This window comes from Harpegnathos saltator, unplaced genomic scaffold (assembly GCF_003227715.2).
Source record: "Harpegnathos saltator strain DR-91 unplaced genomic scaffold, Hsal_v8.6 scaffold30, whole genome shotgun sequence".
In the NCBI taxonomy this organism is placed as follows: domain Eukaryota; kingdom Metazoa; phylum Arthropoda; class Insecta; order Hymenoptera; family Formicidae; genus Harpegnathos; species Harpegnathos saltator.
Genome location: NW_020230095.1, coordinates 132,661 through 154,325, shown reverse-complemented (window position 1 = coordinate 154,325; position 21,665 = coordinate 132,661). Strand labels below are relative to the sequence as shown.

At 39.4% G+C, this 21,665-nt stretch overlaps 3 protein-coding genes across 3 annotated transcripts; 2 read left to right on the top strand and 1 right to left on the bottom strand.

Annotated features, from left to right (window-relative positions):
• Nucleotides 1-1,867: 1,867 nt before the first annotated feature.
• On the top strand, nucleotides 1,868-4,425 carry LOC112588817 (uncharacterized). The gene is made up of 4 exons (XM_025299954.1): nucleotides 1,868-2,326; nucleotides 2,504-2,566; nucleotides 4,072-4,216; nucleotides 4,282-4,425. Exons 1-4 carry the CDS (start codon nucleotides 2,115-2,117, stop codon nucleotides 4,423-4,425), a joined length of 564 nt encoding a protein of 187 aa, XP_025155739.1. The 5' UTR covers nucleotides 1,868-2,114.
• Nucleotides 4,426-6,199: 1,774 nt separating this feature from the next.
• On the top strand, nucleotides 6,200-9,272 carry LOC112588816 (ATP-dependent RNA helicase abstrakt-like; the record flags this gene model as incomplete). Its single annotated transcript, XM_025299953.1, has 5 exons — nucleotides 6,200-6,311; nucleotides 6,463-6,615; nucleotides 6,695-6,877; nucleotides 7,173-7,284; nucleotides 9,086-9,272. Coding segments are annotated over 5 exons (747 nt in total), but the record flags the coding sequence as incomplete, so codon positions are not given.
• An 83-nt stretch (nucleotides 9,273-9,355) lies between these two features.
• Nucleotides 9,356-12,459, bottom strand: LOC112588815 (uncharacterized). Its single transcript, XM_025299952.1, has 3 exons — nucleotides 11,865-12,459; nucleotides 11,445-11,569; nucleotides 9,356-9,466 (listed from the first exon to the last, which is right to left on the bottom strand). The coding sequence occupies exons 1-3, from the start codon at nucleotides 12,229-12,231 to the stop codon at nucleotides 9,356-9,358; spliced, it is 603 nt and encodes a 200-aa protein (XP_025155737.1). The 5' UTR covers nucleotides 12,232-12,459.
• Nucleotides 12,460-21,665: the final 9,206 nt, after the last annotated feature.

Here is a 21,665-nt window from a genome sequence, read left to right as displayed (position 1 = left end):
TGTCCACCCATCTCTAGTTTATATCTAACTCAAATTATCTTACTAGCTTACTTACTAATTAGCTTAAATCCTAATGCTTATGTGCTATTGCTTATAATTAATGCTTATATACTACTCCTTATATCTATTGCTTATAACTAATTACATTTAATTGGTGGGACTTTCATTTCCTTTCTCTTACTATCCCTCACCCTTCATTCATACTCTTATCCTATTTTCTCTCCCTCCCCGCTCCCTCCATTCTCCCTCGTTCCCTCCCTCCTCTCCTCCTCCATTTTCTCTCATCCCTTCTCCTCGCCATCTCTTTACCACTCTTATCCATCCCTCTGGCTTCTCTCCACCACCCAATATCTTCCTTACCGCCCCCAATTTGTTACATAATCTCATTTCATTTTATAATATAATTTCATTTCAATTTAATGTAACCACGTTAAGGGAAGGAGGAATTATTTTCAGTAAAATAAGGAATTGTATTAGGTGCGCAACTAAGTTCCCGCTGTTTTTCAAGAGATGGCTCCAGTAGTAACTGCTGGTCGATTATGACATAACCAAAACGTCATGAACCAAGCTTACATATGGTAAACAAACCGCTTTGACACATTAGTGATTTTGTTTTTGCGTCATATACTTTTGGTTGTGTGAAAATGTCTTATTTTGTGCCAAATAATCGTCATTTGCGGGAAGTGTTGCTTTTCTTCTTTCATTCGAAGAAAACGGCGGCTGAAGCGCATCGAGAACTCCAAAAAGTTTACGGAGATGCTGTTCTAAGTGAAACAACGTGCCGTGATTGGTTTCGTCGCTTCAAAGACGGTGATTTCGATGTTGACGACCGTTCGCGTGAAGGAAGGCCAAAAACCTTCGAAGACGCTGAATTGGAGGCATTGCTCGATGAGGATCCGTGCCAAACGCAAAAAGAGCTTGCTTCAGCATTAGGAGTTACCCGCCAAGCCATTTCCAAGCGATTGTATGCGTTGGGAATGATTCAAAAACAAGGAACTTGGGTTCCTTATGATTTGAAGCCAAGAGACGTTGAGCGTCGTTTTTTCGCCTGTGAACAACTGCTCTAGCGGCAAAAAAGGAAGGGTTTTCTTCATCGCATCGTTACGGGTGATGAAAAATGGATTCATTACAGCAACCCAAAGAGAACAAAATCATGGGGACTGCCCGGTCATGTTTCTACGTCGTCGGCTCGGCCGAATATTCACGCTGCGAAGGTTTTGCTGTGTATTTGGTGGGACCAGGGCGGTGTTATTTATTATGAGCTGTTGAAACCGAACGAAACCATCACTGGGGAACGGTATCGAACTCAATTGATGCGATTGAGCCGAGCACTGCGCGAAAAGCGGCCACAATACGAGCAGAGGCACGAAAAAATGATTCTACAGCATGACAACGCTCGGTCTCACGTTGCCAAACCCGTCAAAACCTACTTAGAAACGCTCAAATGGGAAGTCCTACCCCACCCGCCATATTCCCCAGATATTGCGCCGTCCGATTATTACTTGTTCCGTTCGATGGCACATGGTCTGGCTAATCAGCAGTTCCGCTCATATGAAGACATCTCAAAATGGCTTGATTCGTGGATAGCCTCAAAAGACGAACACTTCTACCGTGACGGTATTCGAGCTCTGCCAGAAAGATAGGAAAAAGTTGTCGCTAGCGATGGGCAATATTTTGAATGATTCATTTGTAACCATTTTTTCACAATAAAGTTGCATTTTCATCAAAAAAACAGCGAGAACTTAGTTGCGCACCTAATAACTTTTAAGCAACCTCTTTAACCTCTTGAACAAAGTATATTCATATATACATTGCTATTGTTTCAGATCCACAGGGCAACCAAAACGAAGTATAACAAATTCTCCCCGATATTTAACAACATCATCAGATGAAGGACCCCCACAGAGGAGGCGCTTTGCAGCATCTGCTGCAGCTGGTTCTATCAATGACGACATAGATGAAATAACAAGAACCTTGGAGGATGAAGCTACAACTTTTAATATAGAAACACACGTTCAACCTACATTAAATATACAATCATTTACAAACACTAATACTGGACATAATACACAAACACGTACTGGACATAATACACATACACGCCTAACATACAGATGCACACACACACCTCACCCATGCAAACATACACAAATACATTACCAACACAAACACATTTTATATTGAATAAAGAAGACGGACAAATCCTGTATACTAATAACAGTTTGTCTCATGTGCGAACTTCACAGCCAGTGCAGCAGGAGAAAGGCTTCCAATATGGTCAAGGCAGTGCAATTTTCCCTCTGCAGGATGACAATCTAGAAAAAAGGTTTGTTTATTATCAAATATATGCTAACTAATTTTGATACATGATAAAATATATAGTTATTAAATAGATTATTGGAACAGATATGTATCTTTTATTTGAATTTCTAAAAGGAATTAAAAATTATTTGTCTATTTGTCTACTATTAGAAACTAATTGTAATTGTTGTTTTCGTTACAGGAGAAGTGAAGCACTCTTGACCAGAATGGAGGAACGCATAATTAACATAGAGGTTGAAATTAAGTAAGTTCTGTGACAAATAATCATATGTGTTTATACAGGGTGTTTGATAGCTGATCATGTAGACGAAAGTTGGAGATAGATTGGGTGTAGCCGAGAAGGAAAGTCATGCACCATAAATGTCAAACTTGTCAAATTGCCAATAGTTATCGAGTTATTAATTAAAACATGTGAGCCAACGAGCGCGTAGAGAGCGGAGGGCGACCGCAGTAAGCACATAGACATTTGATACAGGCGGAGTCAGCGAGTAACGGTAGGCGAGCACGCGCGGCGAGGGGCAACGTAAATAACAAGAGGCGAACGCGCGCGACGAGGAGCGAGCGAGCGCGAACAACGAGGAGCGAGCGAGCGCAAGCGACAAGAGGCGAGCGAGCGCGACGAAGAGCGAGCGAACGCGAACGACGAGGAGTGAGCGAGCTATAAGGAAAAAACTATAAAGAAAAAGCTCGCTCGCTCCTTGTCACGCGCGATCGCCTCTTGTCGCTTACGTTGCCCCTCGCCGCGCGCGCTTGCCTACCGTCATTCACTGACTCCGCCTGTATCAAATTTCTTTGTGCTTACTGCGGCCGCCCTCCGCTCTCTACGCGCTCGTTGGCTCACATGTTTTAATTAATAACTCGGTAACTATTGCCAATTTGACATTATGGTACATGACTTTTCTTCTCGGTTACACCCAATCTATCTCCAACTTTCGTCTGCATGATCAGCTATCAAACACCCTGTATACAGGGTGTCTCATTTTAAGCATCCACCCCAAATATCTCTCTTATTTTTGATTTTAGAGAAAAATGGTTCAGACGTATTTTGTATGGTTTCAAGGGGGCCATAAGATGGTACCATTTATTTGACCTTGAAGAGTCATTTGAAGGTCACGTGAAGGTTACCTCAATTTTTTTAGATGAAACTCCCTATTTTTTATTACATATTCTTATAGCTGACCTCGAGAGCTTTCCAAAACACTATAATCAAATGTTTTTTGGTGAAGTACTTTTCGAGTTATAAAGCTCCAAATTTTGTAAATTTGGAGCTTTATAACTCGGAAAGTACTTCACCAAAAAACATTTAATTATAGTGTTTTGGAAAGCTCTCGAGGTCAGCTATAAGAATATGTAATAAAAAATAGGGAGTTCTATCTAAAAAAATTGAGGTAACCTTCACGTGACCTTCAAATGACTCTTCAAGGTCAAATCAATGGTACCATCTTATGGCCTCCTCGAAACCATACAAAACACGTCTGAACCATTTTTCTCTAAAATCAAAAATAAGAGAGATATTTGTGATGGACACTTAAAATGGGACACCCTGTTTATATACCCAGCAAACACAATGTTACATGTAACGTACATGTTAGTTGTAGTTTCCTACTCAACAATGAAACTGTTATATAACACGTGTGTTACATGACAATTATATCGTTGAGTAGAATGTTGCAACTAACATATATATATAACACTGTGTTTGTTGGATATATATACAACTTTACCGTGTTTTATCTTGTTTCTTTTCAGAAAATTGAGTGCAGGTATAAATAAAATATTAAAGTGCATCCAGGATCGCCAATCCGCGTTGAGAAAACTAGAAGGCTTACCTATTACAACTATTCAACAAATGAAGGAGTTAGAACAATCAACAGAAGAATATTATACCGATGTTGTAAGTAAAATTAATATCTTTTACGTCATACGAAAATTACGTACATAATATACTGCTTGTTTTAGGTCAATTACTTTCATTATATTGGCGGCTTCACTTTGAAAGAAGCAACCAATCTTTACCTCAGAGAGGGTTTGCACGACGCACTGGCGCCGTCATATACTTGGTTCGGCCGCGACGAAGGACGTCAATCATTATATCAGGTGTAGTAAAAAGAAATCCATTATTTTTCCAATAGATGGCTTTAGTTATCTGTATCTCGCGTTGTATAAGTCCGATCGGGTTCCACTAGATGGAGTTAGAAAGATGAGATTTCGTACTAAAAAAACTTTTGTGACAGTTTTGTGATTAGTTGACTCAGTTTTGTTTGAGCGCGCGTCAAAGATGAACACTAGCAAAGAGAAAATACGCTATATTTTACAATTTTTCTTCGATAAAGGCGAAAACGCAAGCCAGGCGACTGAAAATGTGAATAGTGTTTATGGTCCTGATACTGTAACAGCCAATCACGCGCAATTTTAGTTTCGTCGATTCCGTTCCGGTAATTTCGATGTCAAAGATGCACCACGCACTGGAAGGCCAATTGTCGAAAATATCGATAAAATCATGGACATTGTCGAGTCCGACCGTCATGTAAGCATTGTTTCGATTGCCCAAGAGCTAAAGATTGCACAAAAAACCGTTTGGAACCATTTGAATAAGGCTGGATACAAAAAGAAGCTCGATGTATGGGTGCCACACGAGTTAACGAAAAAAAAACTCATGGACTGAATTTCCATCTGCGAATCGCTGCTGAATCGCAACAAAATCGACCCATTTCTGAAGCGGTTGGTCACTAGTGATGAAAAGTGGATCACTTACGACAACGTCAAGCGAAAACGGTTGTGGTCGAATCGCGGTGAGCCGGCGGAAACGGTGGCCAAGCCAGGATTGACGGCCAGGAAGGTTTTGCTGTGTGTTTGGTGGGATTGGCAGGGAATTACTTACTATGAGCTGCTCCCCTACGGCAAAACTCTTAACTCGGAACTGTACTGTCAACAATTGGACCGTCTGAAGGAAGCAATCGCCCAGAAGCGGCCAGTTTTGGCCAATAGGAGAGGAATTGTGTTCCATCAGGACAACGCCAGGCCACACACATCGATAGTGACTCGCCAGAAGCTCCGGGAGCTTGGTTGGGAGGTTCTTATGCATCCACCTTATAGTCCGGACCTGGCACCAAATGATTACCATCTGTTCCTGTCCATGGCGAACAATTTTGCTGGTGAAAAATTCGCTTCAAGAGAGGCTTGTGAAAATCGACTGTCTTAATTTTTTGCCAATAGGGACGAGGGCTGCTATGAGAGAGGCATAATGAAATTACCTTCAAAATGGCAACAAGTTATCGAACAAAACGGCACATATTTGATCTAAATCGGATCATTCTAACTATGGTAATTAAAGCCTTCAATTTCATGCAAAAATAATGGATTTCTTTTTACTATACCTAATATAATACTCGGCTCGTTAAGGCCATCTATGGTAAGAAATATTTTCAGTCTTCATAGAGAGAGAGAGAAAGAGAGATTAGTTAGTATTGTCATCCAACAAGAAATGTGCTTCTTTTGCAGATGCTGTATGTAGAAACAACTACTTTGCAAAACCTGAGAAGTCAGAGTTCCAGAAGCAGATGCGGGAGTTTTTGCGTGTAATAAAAGAAAGAAACCGTATGAGAGGAAACCGTGGACGCCAACACAATCTTGCCTGACTGAACGCAGAGCATTTGTGGGACAAGGAAGAGGAAGAACACAATGATGATTGACAATATGAATCAGTTAAGTTAAAAATATCCGTTGCACATTTTAAGACAAGTAGTGAGAATGAAGAAGATGATGCTGATAACGTCGATGGATAAGTCTGGGGAAGAAAGTCTAATATCTCTCTTTTAGATCAACATACTGAATTACAAAAATTGGCTGAAGGTATTAAACTTTTGAAATGCCTTAAAAAACCGTGCCGTCAGTGTTAATATTTGCGAAGAAGAAGCGCGACGTGGATGCTATCCACGAATATCTGCTAATCAAAGGAGTGGAAGTTGTTGCAATACATGGAGGCATCGGTACGCCGTATTTCAAAGCACTGGGACTGTTAATAAATTGTATTAACATTTCGAAGTTAAACATCATGTAGATAAATTAAGTCTATAGCATGATATTTATTTTCTTATTTATTCTAGTATGTATAATATTCACAAACATTGTCAATTACAGATCAGGAGAAAAGATCATGTTCTGTCGAAGCGTTTCTCGCAGATCAGAAGGACGTTCTGGTTGCGATAGATGTTGCGTCCAAAGGTCTCGAGTTTGCTAATGTACAACACATAATAATAAATTATGATATGCCACATGATGTGGAGAATTACGGTGATATTTCGTGATTTAATCTACAATTTAGGTTATTGCATCAGAAGAACTCAATGTTAATGTATCTCTCTTAATATAGTTCACAGGATAGGACGTACTGATCGTTCCGGACGTACTGGCATCGCGATGGCTTTCATTAATAAGGCAAACGATGAATCGCTGTTGCTTGATCTCAAATATCTGCTAATGGAGGCGAAGCAGGAAGTGCCGTCATTCTTGTTGAAACTTTGCTCGGAAACCGAAAAATACCTCAATCTGGGAAGTAAGATGATAATTGCAATACATTTGCTTTCTTCTTGTGATGTTCAAATTACAAGCGAACACTAGCGTTTGGTGACTGCGCCTACATTTGCGTTTATGATCGTCTCTTGACTAATTAGAAAAAAGCTACTGGCAATTGAGATTTTTCTGATTGATCAAGAGACAATCGTAAATATAGACGTTAGTGTGATTTGGGCATTAAACAGCGTTCATTCTCGATCTCACTGTGACTTGTAAATTCATCTGCAAATTTGAAATGGACATTTATGGACATTTATATTCTTTTCATTTTACAGACGAACGCGGTTGCAGTTATTGCGGCGATCACAGAACCACAGAATGTCCGAAATTGGAAGCCATGCAGAATAAGCAAGTGTCAAATATCGGACGTCGCAAGCTAACAATGCGGCAGATTATTAAATATTATGATATTTTTTAGATAATTATTGTATATATATACAATAACATATACAAAAAGATTATTTATATATATATATAATACATATACATATATAAAAGATCTTTTAGTATATGTTAAAGCGTTGTAAAAACAAAATATGTTACGAGAAACAAAATCTAATAAAATTGTTACATTCGCGTTATGTTTGCGGAATAATTATGCAGAGAATCGATAGACAAGCGCGAAGAGTTCCTGCACTCCGCCAACTTCAAGGACTCCTTCATTTCATCGAAGAAATGCATTCACGAAAGAGACCAAGCAAAGCATATCGCAAGCGTTATTTTTATTAAAAATGTTTCTCATATATTTACAAAATAAAATTAATATTGTATACTCACAAATACCAATTCTGACTTCTTTATTCAGAAATACCAATTCTAACCTAACGACCAAGATTATATACGCGATGCGTACCATTAAAAGATCAGCTGATTTAATGCAAGCGTTGCTGCGAATTTGCTGTCAACTTGCACTCAAGTCTTGAGTTCAAGACCTTGCTCCGGTGTTGCCGCCAACTTGCTGCCAAGTTATGTGCGCAAGGTTTGCGTGCTGTTTGCTGCAAATTTGCATCAAATGCTTGACGTCAAGATTTGCAGCCAAATCCATAGCCTCAAGACGCCGCAGATGACTATGGTTTTGGCATCAACATTTGATCAAATTTGCTGCCAATTTGCGTGCAACTTTCTCTCAATTTGCTTGCTGGGTAGTTGCTTATTAATATTACTAATAATGGCTTTATATTACTAATAACTAATAATTAAGAAGCGCAGATTATATAAACCAAATAATAATAGCTTAGACCAATAAATATCTAAAATACTTTTTTTCCTAATCCACAGACATACATACCTTTATTTTTTTAACTATTCAAATGTAATATATTTTAATCGCAAAGAAGACTCATAACAAAGGATTAAACAAGGACAACAATTATTAAACAAGGATAACAATTAGGATTCAATCAAGGAATGTTTTCTTCGTAAATACATAACACATACATGTGTTATATACCTACAAGGATAGAAGAGAAGAATCAAGTAATAGTGCAATTTAAAGTACGTTTCAAAATTAATATAGCAATATATTCTTTTAAAACTTCTCTCAATTGCGCACACATCACAGAATTAAACTAAAAGATAGAATAGAACAACATTCTGTAATAATGGAGAAAAAATGAAAAATTTTTAATTGTAAGATTACTTTACCATTATGGCCATGGTGTACAATCTTCTCTCGAAAGTCTTAATTGCAAGGTACTTTTCTATTATATTTGACCCAATTGCGCATTAGTAAAATTTATCTTAATATCTCATTTTGTCATGTCGATAGTCTCTAAAACAATACAAACCAAGTTGACAACTGTAATTGTAAGGAAATAGAAATCTTCAATAACATATCGTAAATTATAATCAACAGTTACTTTCTATGCCTAAGGTTGCTTTCAGAGCAATATGCAAATAAACGTCACATCTTATATTATTAAATTGTTAACTACTTCTACACTTTGACCCTGTCACATACCTAATGACCATTAACAGATACAAATTAAATTTCAAATCTTACAATAATGCGTAATCCAAAATATACTTACGTACAAAAACTTTACGAAACACTGGCTGCGTTCAAAAAACAAAGCGCTCACTGAGCGCTTAGTAACTATTGGTCCTTAATGTTAGATCCTTACATTCAGACCAATAACGTTGACGAATTACTCAACCGTTGTGTAATTGTCGTGTTTTCTGAACGCAGTCAATGGTTGCGTTTAGCAGAGAAAGCTGCTTTGCAACTGTTCCCATATAGCACAGATCATTGCAACAACATTGCAGCAACGTTGCAACGTTGCAAATTGCATAGCAACATTGCAAAAACATTGCAGAGACATAAATCCGCAAGATATCAGCACACTTTTAGCAACATTGCATTAACGTTGCATTAACACTGCAAAATGAAAATTCCATAATTTATTTATAACAACCACTATTGTTGCGAGCGTTAAGTGGAACGCATCAAAGGTTCTTCCTACGGAGAGCAGCTTTCCAATGGAGAATTCAATTCTCTATTAGACAGCTGTTCTCCTATTGGATATCGTATTATGACTGTGTCCCGAAATTCACTGCCAGTACTGAACATCTATAGTTTATGAGACATAAACTATAGATTTTCAGTACTGACAGTGAATTACGGGACACAGCCATCGGCCGCGTTCAGTAGACTCAACAGTTGGACAACATTACTAGATTTTCCACCGAATCTCGCTCTTGATTGGTAAATACTTCTGGGTCTATGAAGAATCTAAAAGAATGCTCCAATCACAGACAATAATCACTAAGCGCTCACTGATCACTTTGTTCTACTGAACGCGGCCATTGTATGTCGCATCATCGGACACAGTGTGAATCCGCCATAACATGCACTTGGGTCATGTTTATGAACGCAGCCTTAGGCCGCCATTCAGAATGTATCGTGAGCGATTCGAACATCGATCGTGTGTGGTAGTTAAATAAAAGAAAGAGGTAAGTGCTTTCTGATAAAATTAGTATTTAATTATAGGTACTTGTGTGATGCTTCTATGCCTATTATAATAGTATTCTATGCTTATCCCAGAGTTAACCCTCTACAGACAAGGTTGAAATAAGATTCTCTCCCGTGGACGCCACCTTGCCGTGGTGGGGGAGCTTGCGTGTCCCGATGAAGTACAGAGCTGCGCCGGCGGAGGTTTCGACCCCTGGCAGGTTCTACCATGCCGGAGAGGTCTGTACAGAGGGGCCAGACTAAGAGCGTCCATAATACTCCTGGATGGGCAGCTGCCTCCAGGTTTTATCCAGGGTTTGGAGGGTTTCATTCGTGAGGCTCAAAGAACTCTACAGCGCGGGCAGAGCGGGCTCGTTAGCCTTGGCAGGCAACCGGTCTAAGGGAAGGAAAATCCCGAAATCACACCCGTGTTACAGGGGCACGTAAAACTCCTGCATTTATGGAGATATGACTAGTAAGGAGACAAGCGCCCCGGTACTCGGAGCCGGGGAACGGCGGGAGGGGACGTATCGTCCCGGCACCCCCCCGTCGTCATCCAGCTACGGGCTTGACGGCGCGTGCCAGGCGGGCGCGCCGTCTGAATATGCTACCGAAGGGAGGCACTCTTGGACCGGCTGAGGCCGAGTGTGGGTCGGATGAACCCACCCTCGGCCTTCGCCGGTCCAAAGAGCGCCAAGAAAAGGAAGCGCGTGGCGGAGGAATCTGCCACGCATTTGTGGCAGGACAGAGAGATGCACTTCCCTCCCCTCGGGGGCGTTAGTTCCCATCGGGGGGAGGGGAGTGCAGCTCCCTGCATGCGTGGGGGTAGGGACGTAGTATCCGCCACGCAAAGATGGAAGGAACTCTTCCCAGGGGAGGAGTTTCCCTCATCCGAGGACGAAGAGTCCTCGGTTGGGGGGACTCCACTCCGAAACGCGCGGGAGGGGAGAGTTTCGGGGGGGGCGATCAGGGCGCCACCAGTGGGGCCTTCCGCCCGTGCGGAGACCCGCTGCCGAGGCGGAGAGAGAGAGGGACCTTGCCGACAGGGCCCTGGACGGCATAGATTATGTCCGAACCGTCCAAGTAAATCCCTCGTTGAGGGCTGCCAAGGGGTACGGAAAACCCCTGGAGGCCCTCAACGAGGATTTTAGGGAGAGCCTCCTCTGCATAGAGGAGGCATTAGAAGATTATAAGAGGCAGGCGAGGGAGGATGGCCCGGATGGACGACTTGGGGCCCTGGAGGTGCAAGTCCGGGGCCTCAAGTCCGAAATCGCCCGCATTGGGCGGCTGCTGGAGAAGCTTTTGCCTTCTCCAGCAGCTGCAGCTGCGGGCAGCGGGGCCACCCTCTCTCGCCCCTCTCCGCGGCAACCGACGGCCGATGGGGAGGGGCACGGCGGGTGGACAGTCGTGTCCACCCGCAAGGGGAAGGGTAAGGGAGGGAAGGGTGCGCGGCCTGACCCTCCTCTACCAAAGGGTGGAGGTGCTGCAAAGAAGGCGGCATCTCTTCCCAAGGGAGGGAAGGCTGGGAGGAAGAGGGCCCCGAAGAAGGGACCCCCTCTCCCCAAGGAAGCCACAGATGAAGAACCCCCCGCGCAACCCGGTCGTAACCTTTGACTATATAACTATGGACTGCTAGCAATGACTTTGGGCATCTATGAACATCTGCAGCGCCGCCAGTACCAAACACGGCCATTATTAGAACTATCATCGCACTTTTCATTCCTGTTTTACCATTAAAAAGATATTTGCGATCATGAATTTATAAGGAAAGGAAAATATAAAGAACACAAAATATGCTGTATATAATAAAAATTACATTAGTTATATAGTTTATGTTATGAAAATCTTTATTATACAATAACAATTAGTATTTATATATAAATAAAAATAAAAATATATATGTTAAACATAGCATCACATAACATATATATGTTAAACATAACAAATAAAAATAGAACTTTGTTATTAATGTAAAAAAAAACGTTACATTTTCCATATTTGTTAAGATATTACTGACCTTTGAATAAAATAATTTTTGTAAACTGATGTCTGATGTACTCAATATTTTGGCTCATTAATTTCCCTTCATAATTCATAAGAATCTGTATATAACATTCTATAATTAATTTAATTAAATAATATTTGTGATTTTCGAAAACGTCTAACTCATTAACGTGGTTGTTAAAATTTATAAATATCTTATCCATATCAATATTACGTATTGTTTTTATAATTATTTCTTGGCATGCATTTTTCTTATACAAATTATTCTGTAATTTATAAAAATTAAAAACTTTGTCAGCGGCAACAATGAGTTTATATGTATCTTCTCGTGGATAATGTAAATATCCACAGCTTTTTCTTTCTATGAATGTAGACTTCATAACTGTACATTCGTTAAAAAGATAAAGACATGTTTCGCAAGTAATCTTTTTTAATAATTTAATAATTAAACTTCCTTAAACTACTTGACGACATGTTTGCCACTTTTTCGGTTGTAATATCTCCTGGATATCTTATTAAACATTTATCATTTGACGCCACAATATTGGTTTTTGTTGAATATGTCATATCATCTTGTGTTTGTCCTTGATGAGAACCAATTGTTGATTCATCTTGTAACGGCCGAACTCCGCGGTTCGGTCGCTGCTATGCGTTTCGCGCGGATAAGGCTCGTCGGAGTCCGGGTTCGGAGAGGAGGAAAGCAGCGAGACGTTCGAGAGTAGTACGTTAGCTTTATTCTATATTTAATTTGATACAAGAGGTCGGCCCCGAAGGCGATGTCGCGGGTTGCGTTTGTAAGGCGCGTCGGTACGGTACGGTGCGGTGCGGTGAGCGGTGCGAGCGCTCGTACGAACGGATAGGCCGTGCGGAAGGCGGGGCCTATTGCGCGACGCGTGTCGATCGTAACGACGGTAACGGCGCGGTGTTCGGTCTCGCTTCGCGACGCTGGGCGTCTCGGACAATTATCGCCCAATACTCGCTTCGGAATTGCTCGCGTAAAAATGGTCGCCGGACCGGAGATTTCGATTCTCGGTCGAACGCACGCACGCGAGTCGCGGGAGGCGCGAGATGATTTCGTCCGTCGGGGCCGAGGACTCTCGACAGAGAAGGCGTACGCACCTTCCCTTTCCCTACGTTCGTGGAGGAAAGCGACCAAGTGCTGCGGACACTCAGCGGAGACGGCGAACACACCGTCCCGGGTTCCTGGTCGCTAGACGGATCGCCTAAAGGCTGAGTACGCTCAGCGGAGTTCGCCGACGGACGAACCCCTGACTCGAGGCGGCGGGTAAAGGTGAGATACTGTCGAGTACGCTCGACTGAGCACGCGTACACACGAGANCTTAGGCTAATATTACATGTGTCGTATGACAAGCTTTTCGGATACATTGATTAGCGTACACTCAGAGGCAGGTATGGTGTCCCTCGGCGATGTCGTATACGCCTGTAAACAAAACAATCGATAGCGATGACAGGCATATACGCATACGCATATGGGCGTACTGTACAGCGCGAGAGAAGCGAAGAAAGAGAAGTGGTGGGAGACGTTCCGATGTTGCATCCTTATCACACGTCGCACGATCGAGAGAGAAAGCATTACCAGACGTGGTACGGTTAATGGTGTCCCCAATAGCTGTCTCACTCACTCTATGCTTGAATGCAGGCAATATGAGTGAGACACCGCGCTGTCTATATAAGTGTCTCGCTCGCTCTAATAGCCATGTATCGCGCTTTCCTCTTTTCTCCTTAGCAGAAATGCCGATTAAGGAGGCAATCCTGTCTGTAGGCCAGAACAATAAGCTATTTTCGCTATAATTTTTTTCCGGAAACTAAGCAGACGATGGATTTCAAACTTGATAGAAATAATAATATATATTTTATTGATGAGAATGAATTTTTATAGCGTTGTAAAAGAGAAAAGCGCGATACATGGCTATTACAGCGAGTGAGACACCTATAGAGTTAGCGCGGCGCATATTAAAAATTAATATTTTTTTATTTCACTAGTTCACACGATAGATAGACATATTTTGAACATGTAATTAGATGCCGAAGTTGATCGATCGACTTTTCTATATAAAAAAAAGTTTTTTCTTTTATTTCAGGAGATGCTATATAGTGTCTCGTTATTATTATTGTAATTTTTATTATTATTAAATGTCTCCTAATTTTTTCTTATATTTTCAAGAGCGGAGCCTATATTTTAAGTAGCATTTTAAGGAAGATGTTGCATTTATTCTCCCTCCTTCTCGTAGTCTTTCCAAAAGTAAAGATATGTTGCGTCTCAAAAAAATTGCACAATTTGACATATCTTACGGCATAAAATAAGTTTTTTCGTAAATTTCATGAAATATCGTTTTCTAGCAAATAAAATATTCTTAACGTAAAATCATCGATATTTATGAAGATTTTTCAAATACAATTTTTAAATGCCTTAAAATATTAAAAACTAGTTCGTTTTTTATTTCCTTAATTCAAACGAGTTAGCGGCAAGTTCGTAGATTAATTATTTTAGTTGCGTTTTTGTCCCAGTCTACCGTATTTCGAGATTTTATAGGAACCGTGAAACGGCGCGCGCCTAAACACGTCACGTTATTTTTTGTACATTTGCTACATTATTATTCATATAACGCTATAAAAATTCATTCTTATCAATAAAATATATATTATTATTTCTATCAAGTTTGAAATCAATCGTTTGCTTAGTTTCCGGAAAAAAATTCGCGAAAATAGCTTATTTTTCTGGCCTATAGAAAAGATTGCCTCCTTAATCGGCATTTCTGCTAAGGAGAAAAGAGGAAAGCGCGATATATGGCTATTAGAGCGAGCGAGAAACCTATAGAGACAGCGCGGTGTTTCTATAGCTGTCTCACTCATATTGCCTGATTCAAGCGTAGAGAGAGTGAGACAGCTATTGCGGACACTATTAACCGTACCACGTCTGGTAATGCTTTCTCTCTCGATCGTGCGACGTACGATAAGGATGCAACATCGGAACGTCTCCCACCACTTCTCCCTCTTCGCTTCTCTCGCGCTGTACAGTACGCCCATATGCATATGCGTATATGCCTGTCATCGCTTTTGATTGTTTTACAGGCGTATACGACATCGCCGAGGGACACCATACCTGCCTCTGAGTGTACGTGGAGCAATCCTAGAAATATTGTTTGCTAACCAATCAACGTATTCGAAAAGATTGTCGTACGACAAATGTAATATTAGCCTTATACTTTAGTGTATTTTCGACATTCAACAAATTTAAAAAAATTGTTACAATAATAATAATATTAGGAGTACAAATAAGTTTTCGCCGTTTGACAAAAGATGGCCCCACCAGAAGGTTATGTTGAAATTGTCAGATGTAAAACATAATATCGTAAGTTTGGACATGTGGTAACAACATAACCTTGAAGTATTAGTGACTCCGTATCAGCATCACATCATTTTTTCGTGCGAAAATGTCAAGTTTTGTGCCGAATAAGCGTCATTTGCGGGAACTTTTGATTTACTTCTTTAATTTGAAGAAATCTGCAGCTGAGGCGCATCGATAGAAGCATATGATAAGACTGCTTTAAGTGAGAGAAGTTGTGAGTGGTTTCAAAAGTTTAAAAACGGTGAGTTTGACGTGGAAGACAAAGAATGTAGTGGAAGGCCGAAAGTGTACGAAGACACGGAATTGGAAGCATTATTGGAGAAAGATTCGTGCCAAACGCAAGAAGAACCTGCACTTACATTAGAAGTGACTCAACAAGCAATTTCACATCGTTTAAAATCGTTGGGAATAATTCAACAACAAGGGAATTGGATTCCATATGAACTGAAGCCGAGAGACGTTGAACGCCAATTTTGCACGTGTGAAATGCTGGAGGATAGCAACCTTTGACTTTGAGAGACTGTCAGCTTGTACCACCAGCTACAAGTAACAATGCCTCTCTCTGTAGTCGCCGTGCGCTCGGGATAGCACTAGAGATGTCGCTTCCGAACGACATCTCTCAACGTTATCTGGGGAGGGGAGAGTGTCGTGAGCGTGGAGCGTCAGATAGCTCAGTGGTCTAGAGCAGTCGCCCGGCAAGCGAAAGACCCGGGTTCGATTCCCGGTCTAGCGACTACCGCGCTCTCGATATTTTTCTCTCCTCGGAACGAAAAATGAGATGCAGGTCCCGAACGCACGGCGTCCCGTCGCCACCTAGTATGCCCTCCTTCTTTCATGGTGCTTGCCAGGCATAAAAGAAAGGGTTTTTTGCATCTTATAGTCACTGGTGATGAAAAATGGATCCACTACGATAACCCAAAGGAGAGAAAATCATGGGAACCATCTGGCCATGTTTCAACATCGACAGCCAAACCGAATATTCATGGAAAAAACTCAGGCCGTGTATTTGGTGGGATCAGCTTGGTGTCGTGTATTATGAGTTGCTCAAACCGAGCGAAACCATTACTGGAGCTCTCTACCGAATACAATTAATGAGATTGAGCCGAGCACTCAAGGAAAAACGCGCCCATTACTACTCCAGACACGAGAAAATTATTCTCCTACATGACAACGCTCGGCCATATGTTGCAAAACCGGTCAAAACCTATTTGGAAACACTTAATTGGGAAGTCCTACCCCACCCGCCGTATTCACCAAATATTGCCCCTTCCGATTATCACTTGTTCCGGTCGATGGCACATGACCTGTCTAAGCAGCGCTTTACATCATATGAAGATACTAAAAATTGGGTCGATTCGTGGATAGCCTCAAAAGATGAAGAGTTCTTCCGACGTAATATCCGAATGCTGCCAGAAAGATGGAAAAAAGTAGTGGCTAGTGATGGACAATACTTTGAATAAAACGTAATGTACCGTTCTTTCACAATAAATTCCTAATTTTTGATAGAAAACGGCGGAAACTTATTTGCACTCCTAATAATAAATCATTAAATATAATAGATTTGTAAAATATTAATAAAAATTTATTAATGTATTTGATTTTATTTAATAATTAAGCGGGAAATACGGATTCGTGCATAATGTATTAGGTTGTTCGGAAAGTTCGTTTCAAATTTTTGAAATAAATTAAGAGCGCAATATTTTACACAAAGAGGAACTTTATTGAAGCAAATATGTACCGTTTTGTTCAACGACCTTGGCCCATCTTTCAGGAAGCTGCATGGTGCCTTTGCTCCAAATGAATCGTCATTTCGAGCTATACGTAAACAATGAGTGATTCTAATAAATTCATTTGCTTTTGCATTGTATATTATACACTTAGCCAAAGTCTGTACTCCTCGCTTTACTTGAACCTAACTTACTTGGTTGAAGTGGGAGGGGCGTAATAAATGAATACGGCAGAATCTGCTCGATATTTGGCGCCAATTTGCTGTGGAATTTTGTCACTAAACTTTGCTCGATATTTGACGTTAATTTGCTGCAAGGTTTTGTCGCCAAGCTTTGCTCGGTGTTTGGCGACAATGTGCGGTGGAGTTTTGTCAGCAAGACTTGCTCATTATTTGGTCCCAATTTGGCATCAGAGATGTATACAAGCTTTGCTAGCAAATTCCGATCCTATTGAGGACACAGATGGCACCGGATTTGTCAGCAAACTTTGTATAAATTTAGTGCCAATTTGGAGACAATTTGCTACCAAATTGTTTGCTGGGTACATATGTATGTACATATATACCTAAGTATTTACGTATATCTGAACGTACGTATGTACGTATGTACGTAAGTATTTATGTATGTACGAACATCTGTATGTACGTTTGTATGTATGTATATACGTGTGTACATATGTATGAACGTATGTACATACGTATATATCAATATAGGTACGTATGTACGTAGTACATATGTATCTACATATATACGTACATATGTATGTATGTATATATGTATGTATGTATGTATGTATGTATGTATGTATGTTATTATAACAAATTAATTATTATAACAATGCAATAAAAAATATTTAATACAAAAAATCTTGGCGCGGTTGCACCAAAAACTATATCGAAGATGTATATACATAAAAGTCAAATTAGATATAAAACATTACACCGTATATATAGGCAGAGAATTTACAAGTACATTTTATTATAATAAAAATGCTGTCATGTATGTATTAAACAAGTTTTAGTTCGATATAGTTTTTGGTGCAGCTGCGCCAAGATTTTTTGTATTAAATATTTTTTATTGCATTGTTATAATAATTAATTTGTTATAATAACAAATAAAATAATCATATAACTCAGTGTTCTAATAAATAACGATAAATTTTGTAAAAATTTATGTTATTAACATCTTTTGTAGTTAGTTTTTCTTGAATTTTCTTGAATAATAATAACCTTTAAAAAGATATATTTTTAAAATATTGGACACTATTAATAAACGTGTTAAATTTTTATAACACGATATAATTTTTACTTGTAAAAACTTATGTTATGTACATTATAATAACAAGTTAAATAATCATATAACTCAGTGTTCTAATAAATATCATTTTTACTTATAAAAACTTATGTTATGTACATAATAAATATATATTTTAAAAAAAGGAAATAATTTGAGTTTGAGATTGAGTCTGAGTTTGAGATTTCTAAAAATATTAAGTATATGATTTCTCAGTTGGCGTTACTGTTTTAATATACCACTTCTTTTGTATAAGTTTTACTTGTAAAAACTTAAGTTATGTACACATATATACTTAAGAAAATAATTTGTATTTGTAATAATAACCTTTAGAAAGATATCTTTTTTAAATATTGAACACTATTAATAAACGTGTTAAAATTTTATAACACGATATCATTTTTACTTGTAAAAAGTTATGTTAAGTACATTATAATAACAAGTACAACAATCATATAATTCAGTGTTATAATAAATTATAATAACCTTTTTAAACAAAAGGTAAAAAAAGGCGCCAAGTACAAGCGCAACACGTATTGTGCTATTTTTAGAAATTTCAAATTCAAATTATTTTTTTTAAGTATATATGTTAGTATTGGTATTATTTGCATTGATGTGTTTTGCGATTCGCGCCCTCTTTGCATATCTCTAAGTACAGTCTTTGTTCATCTATGTTTTCTTTACCGACTGTGATGTCGTTTTGGTCTCGCATTTTTATATTTTGCAACTGTGTGTATGGCCATGCCTCTCTTATAACGAACAGCATCCTTATAATGTACCATTGGAATAATAATAAATGTTACTCTCTCAAGGCTTATCTACGCTTTATTAATTACTCGTACTAACAGGTTATGGGCCCAGGTTAGTCGAGCCTTGCGGAGAAGATATTGTGACAAAAATATTGTGACTCTACGATATACGTACAGTAGTGAGGTTAAGTGAACATCTCGAAAAGGTACGAAGATGACTTGTCACATTGGAAACACGACGAGGATAGATACGCTAAACAAAGACAATTATGATACATGGTGCGTGCAAGCGGAAGCACTCCTTATCAAGAATGATGGTTGGGACTACACCAACGGAACGAAGAAAAGGCCCGAAATCATCGAGGGAGATGCATCATCGGAAGCTGCAGCAAAAGCATGGGATGTTGCAGATCCAAAAGCTAAGTCTGACCTTATTTTATCTATATGCCCGTCTGAATTAAAACAAGTTAAAGGATGCAATACCGCACATGATGTTTGGAAAAAGTTAAGATCGATTTATGCGTCTAAAGGACCTGCGAAAAAGGTCGCGTTACTGAGACGTCTTACTTCAAGACGAGTTATATCAAGTGATGACGATATTCGCGAACACATCGATCAATTTATAGAGATTATCAATAAACTCGCAGAGATGGATATTAAGATACACAAATATCTACAAAGTGCTATGCTATTGAATAGTCTACCTGAAAGCTATGAAAATTTCAGATGTGCGATGGAATCCAGAGATGATCTACCAAATCTTGAAACCTTAAAGATAAAGATTTTGGAAGAATCTGAGACGAGGCAGCAGAAAAACACATCTGAATCAGGAGCCATGGCAGTTAAGCTCAATCAAAGCAAAACGCACAAACAAACAAAGAAGGATAAGTCCAATAAGGAAACGCACAATCCGAGAAAACCTAATAAGTTTAGATGTTACGAGTGCGGCAAACTTGGACACCGAGCAGCGGATTGCTATTCGAAAAGGAGCGACGACAAACATAGTGCAGGAAACGCCAGTGAATTATTTTATATAAAAGAGAGTAATAATGCTTACAATGTAACGGAGGATCAAAGATCTACAATTTGGTGTTTGGATAGCGGCTGCACAGCCCATTTGTGTAAGGATAAATCATCAAATTCATCAAAATGAAGTCAGCCGATTCTGAAAGATTGAACCTAGCTACGAACGCTTCAGCTATAATAAAAGCAAGTGGTAATGTAGACATTACTACGTTACTTAATAATAATCCAAAACAAATTGAATTCAGCGAAGTTTTATATGTGCCAGATTTAAGAGCTAATCTGGTCTCTGTTGCAAAAATCACAGAAAAGGATAACAAAGTAATTTTCGGAAGACGAGGAGCTATAATCCTCGGAAGAGACGGCAAAGTAAAATTGAGGGCGCAACGTGTCGGTAATCTCTACTATATACAAGAAAAGGAGGAGGCAGCAAGAAGCATCAATTATCAAGAATTTGATAATTCACAGTTCAAGTTATGGCATGAAAGAATGGGCCATTTGAATGCCAGAGATTTACAAGATCTCGTAAAGAAGAAGAAAGCTACCGGGATATTCATTAAAGATTCAGAAATATCTACTTGTGAAATTTGTATTCAAGGGAAACTATCTTCTACACCATTTGAGAAGAGAGATCACCAGAGAAGTTCAAATTTGCTCGATATTATACATTCCGATGTATGCGGACCTATGAGTATTGAGTCTTTAGGAGGCTCACGATATATAGTATCATCCATTTATCGATGATTATTCTCGATGGGGCGAGATCTATTTTTTAAAGAGAAAGGACGAAGTTTTTCAAGCATTTAAGGACTTTAAATGTTATGTGGAGAAACAAACAGGCTTAAAAATAAAATGTTTACAGACCGATAATGGTCGAGAATATTGTAATAAGAGATTCGAAGCATTTTTAAAGGCTGAAGGAATACAAAGACGTCTTACCATACCTCATACGCCAGAACAAAATGGTATAGCAGAACGAAAAAACACTCATAGAAATGGCCAGATCAATGCTTTTACAAGCCGGACTGTCTACTGGATTTTGGGCAGAGGCCGTGTCGACTGCTAATTACTTAAGAAATAGATGCCCTACAAAAGGTTTGCATAGAAAAACCCCATTTGAAATATGGAATGGAAGATTACCTGATCTACGACACTTACGGACATTTGGAATGAAAGCATATGTTTTAAACAAGGATCCACACAAGAGGAAATTTGACTCTAGATCGAAAACAGGTGTATTCATCGGCTACTCAGATAAATCCAAAGCTTATAGGGTGTGGATTCCTAGTGAAAGAAAGGTCGTCACATCACGAGATGTCAAAGTATTGGAGAGTTCTCATCGAAGAAACAATAGCGATGAAAATGACTTTAAGTCAGGAAGTAGTACCTCGGGTAATATTTCGAACAACTCGCCGATAATGTCTATATCTACTAATGAAGGAACAAAGCCATCGGATGAATACTGTGTGGACATTCTTAATGATGAAGCAAAAGGATCGGAAGTGCATGATGAAGAAGCACATGAAAATTTATGTAGAGCTCCTGGAAGACCGAAGATATTACGTACTGGAAACCGTGGACGTCCTAGAAAATTATTTCATCATAAAGCAACCACTAATCGAGAAAATATGGAAGAAGACATCGAAGAAACG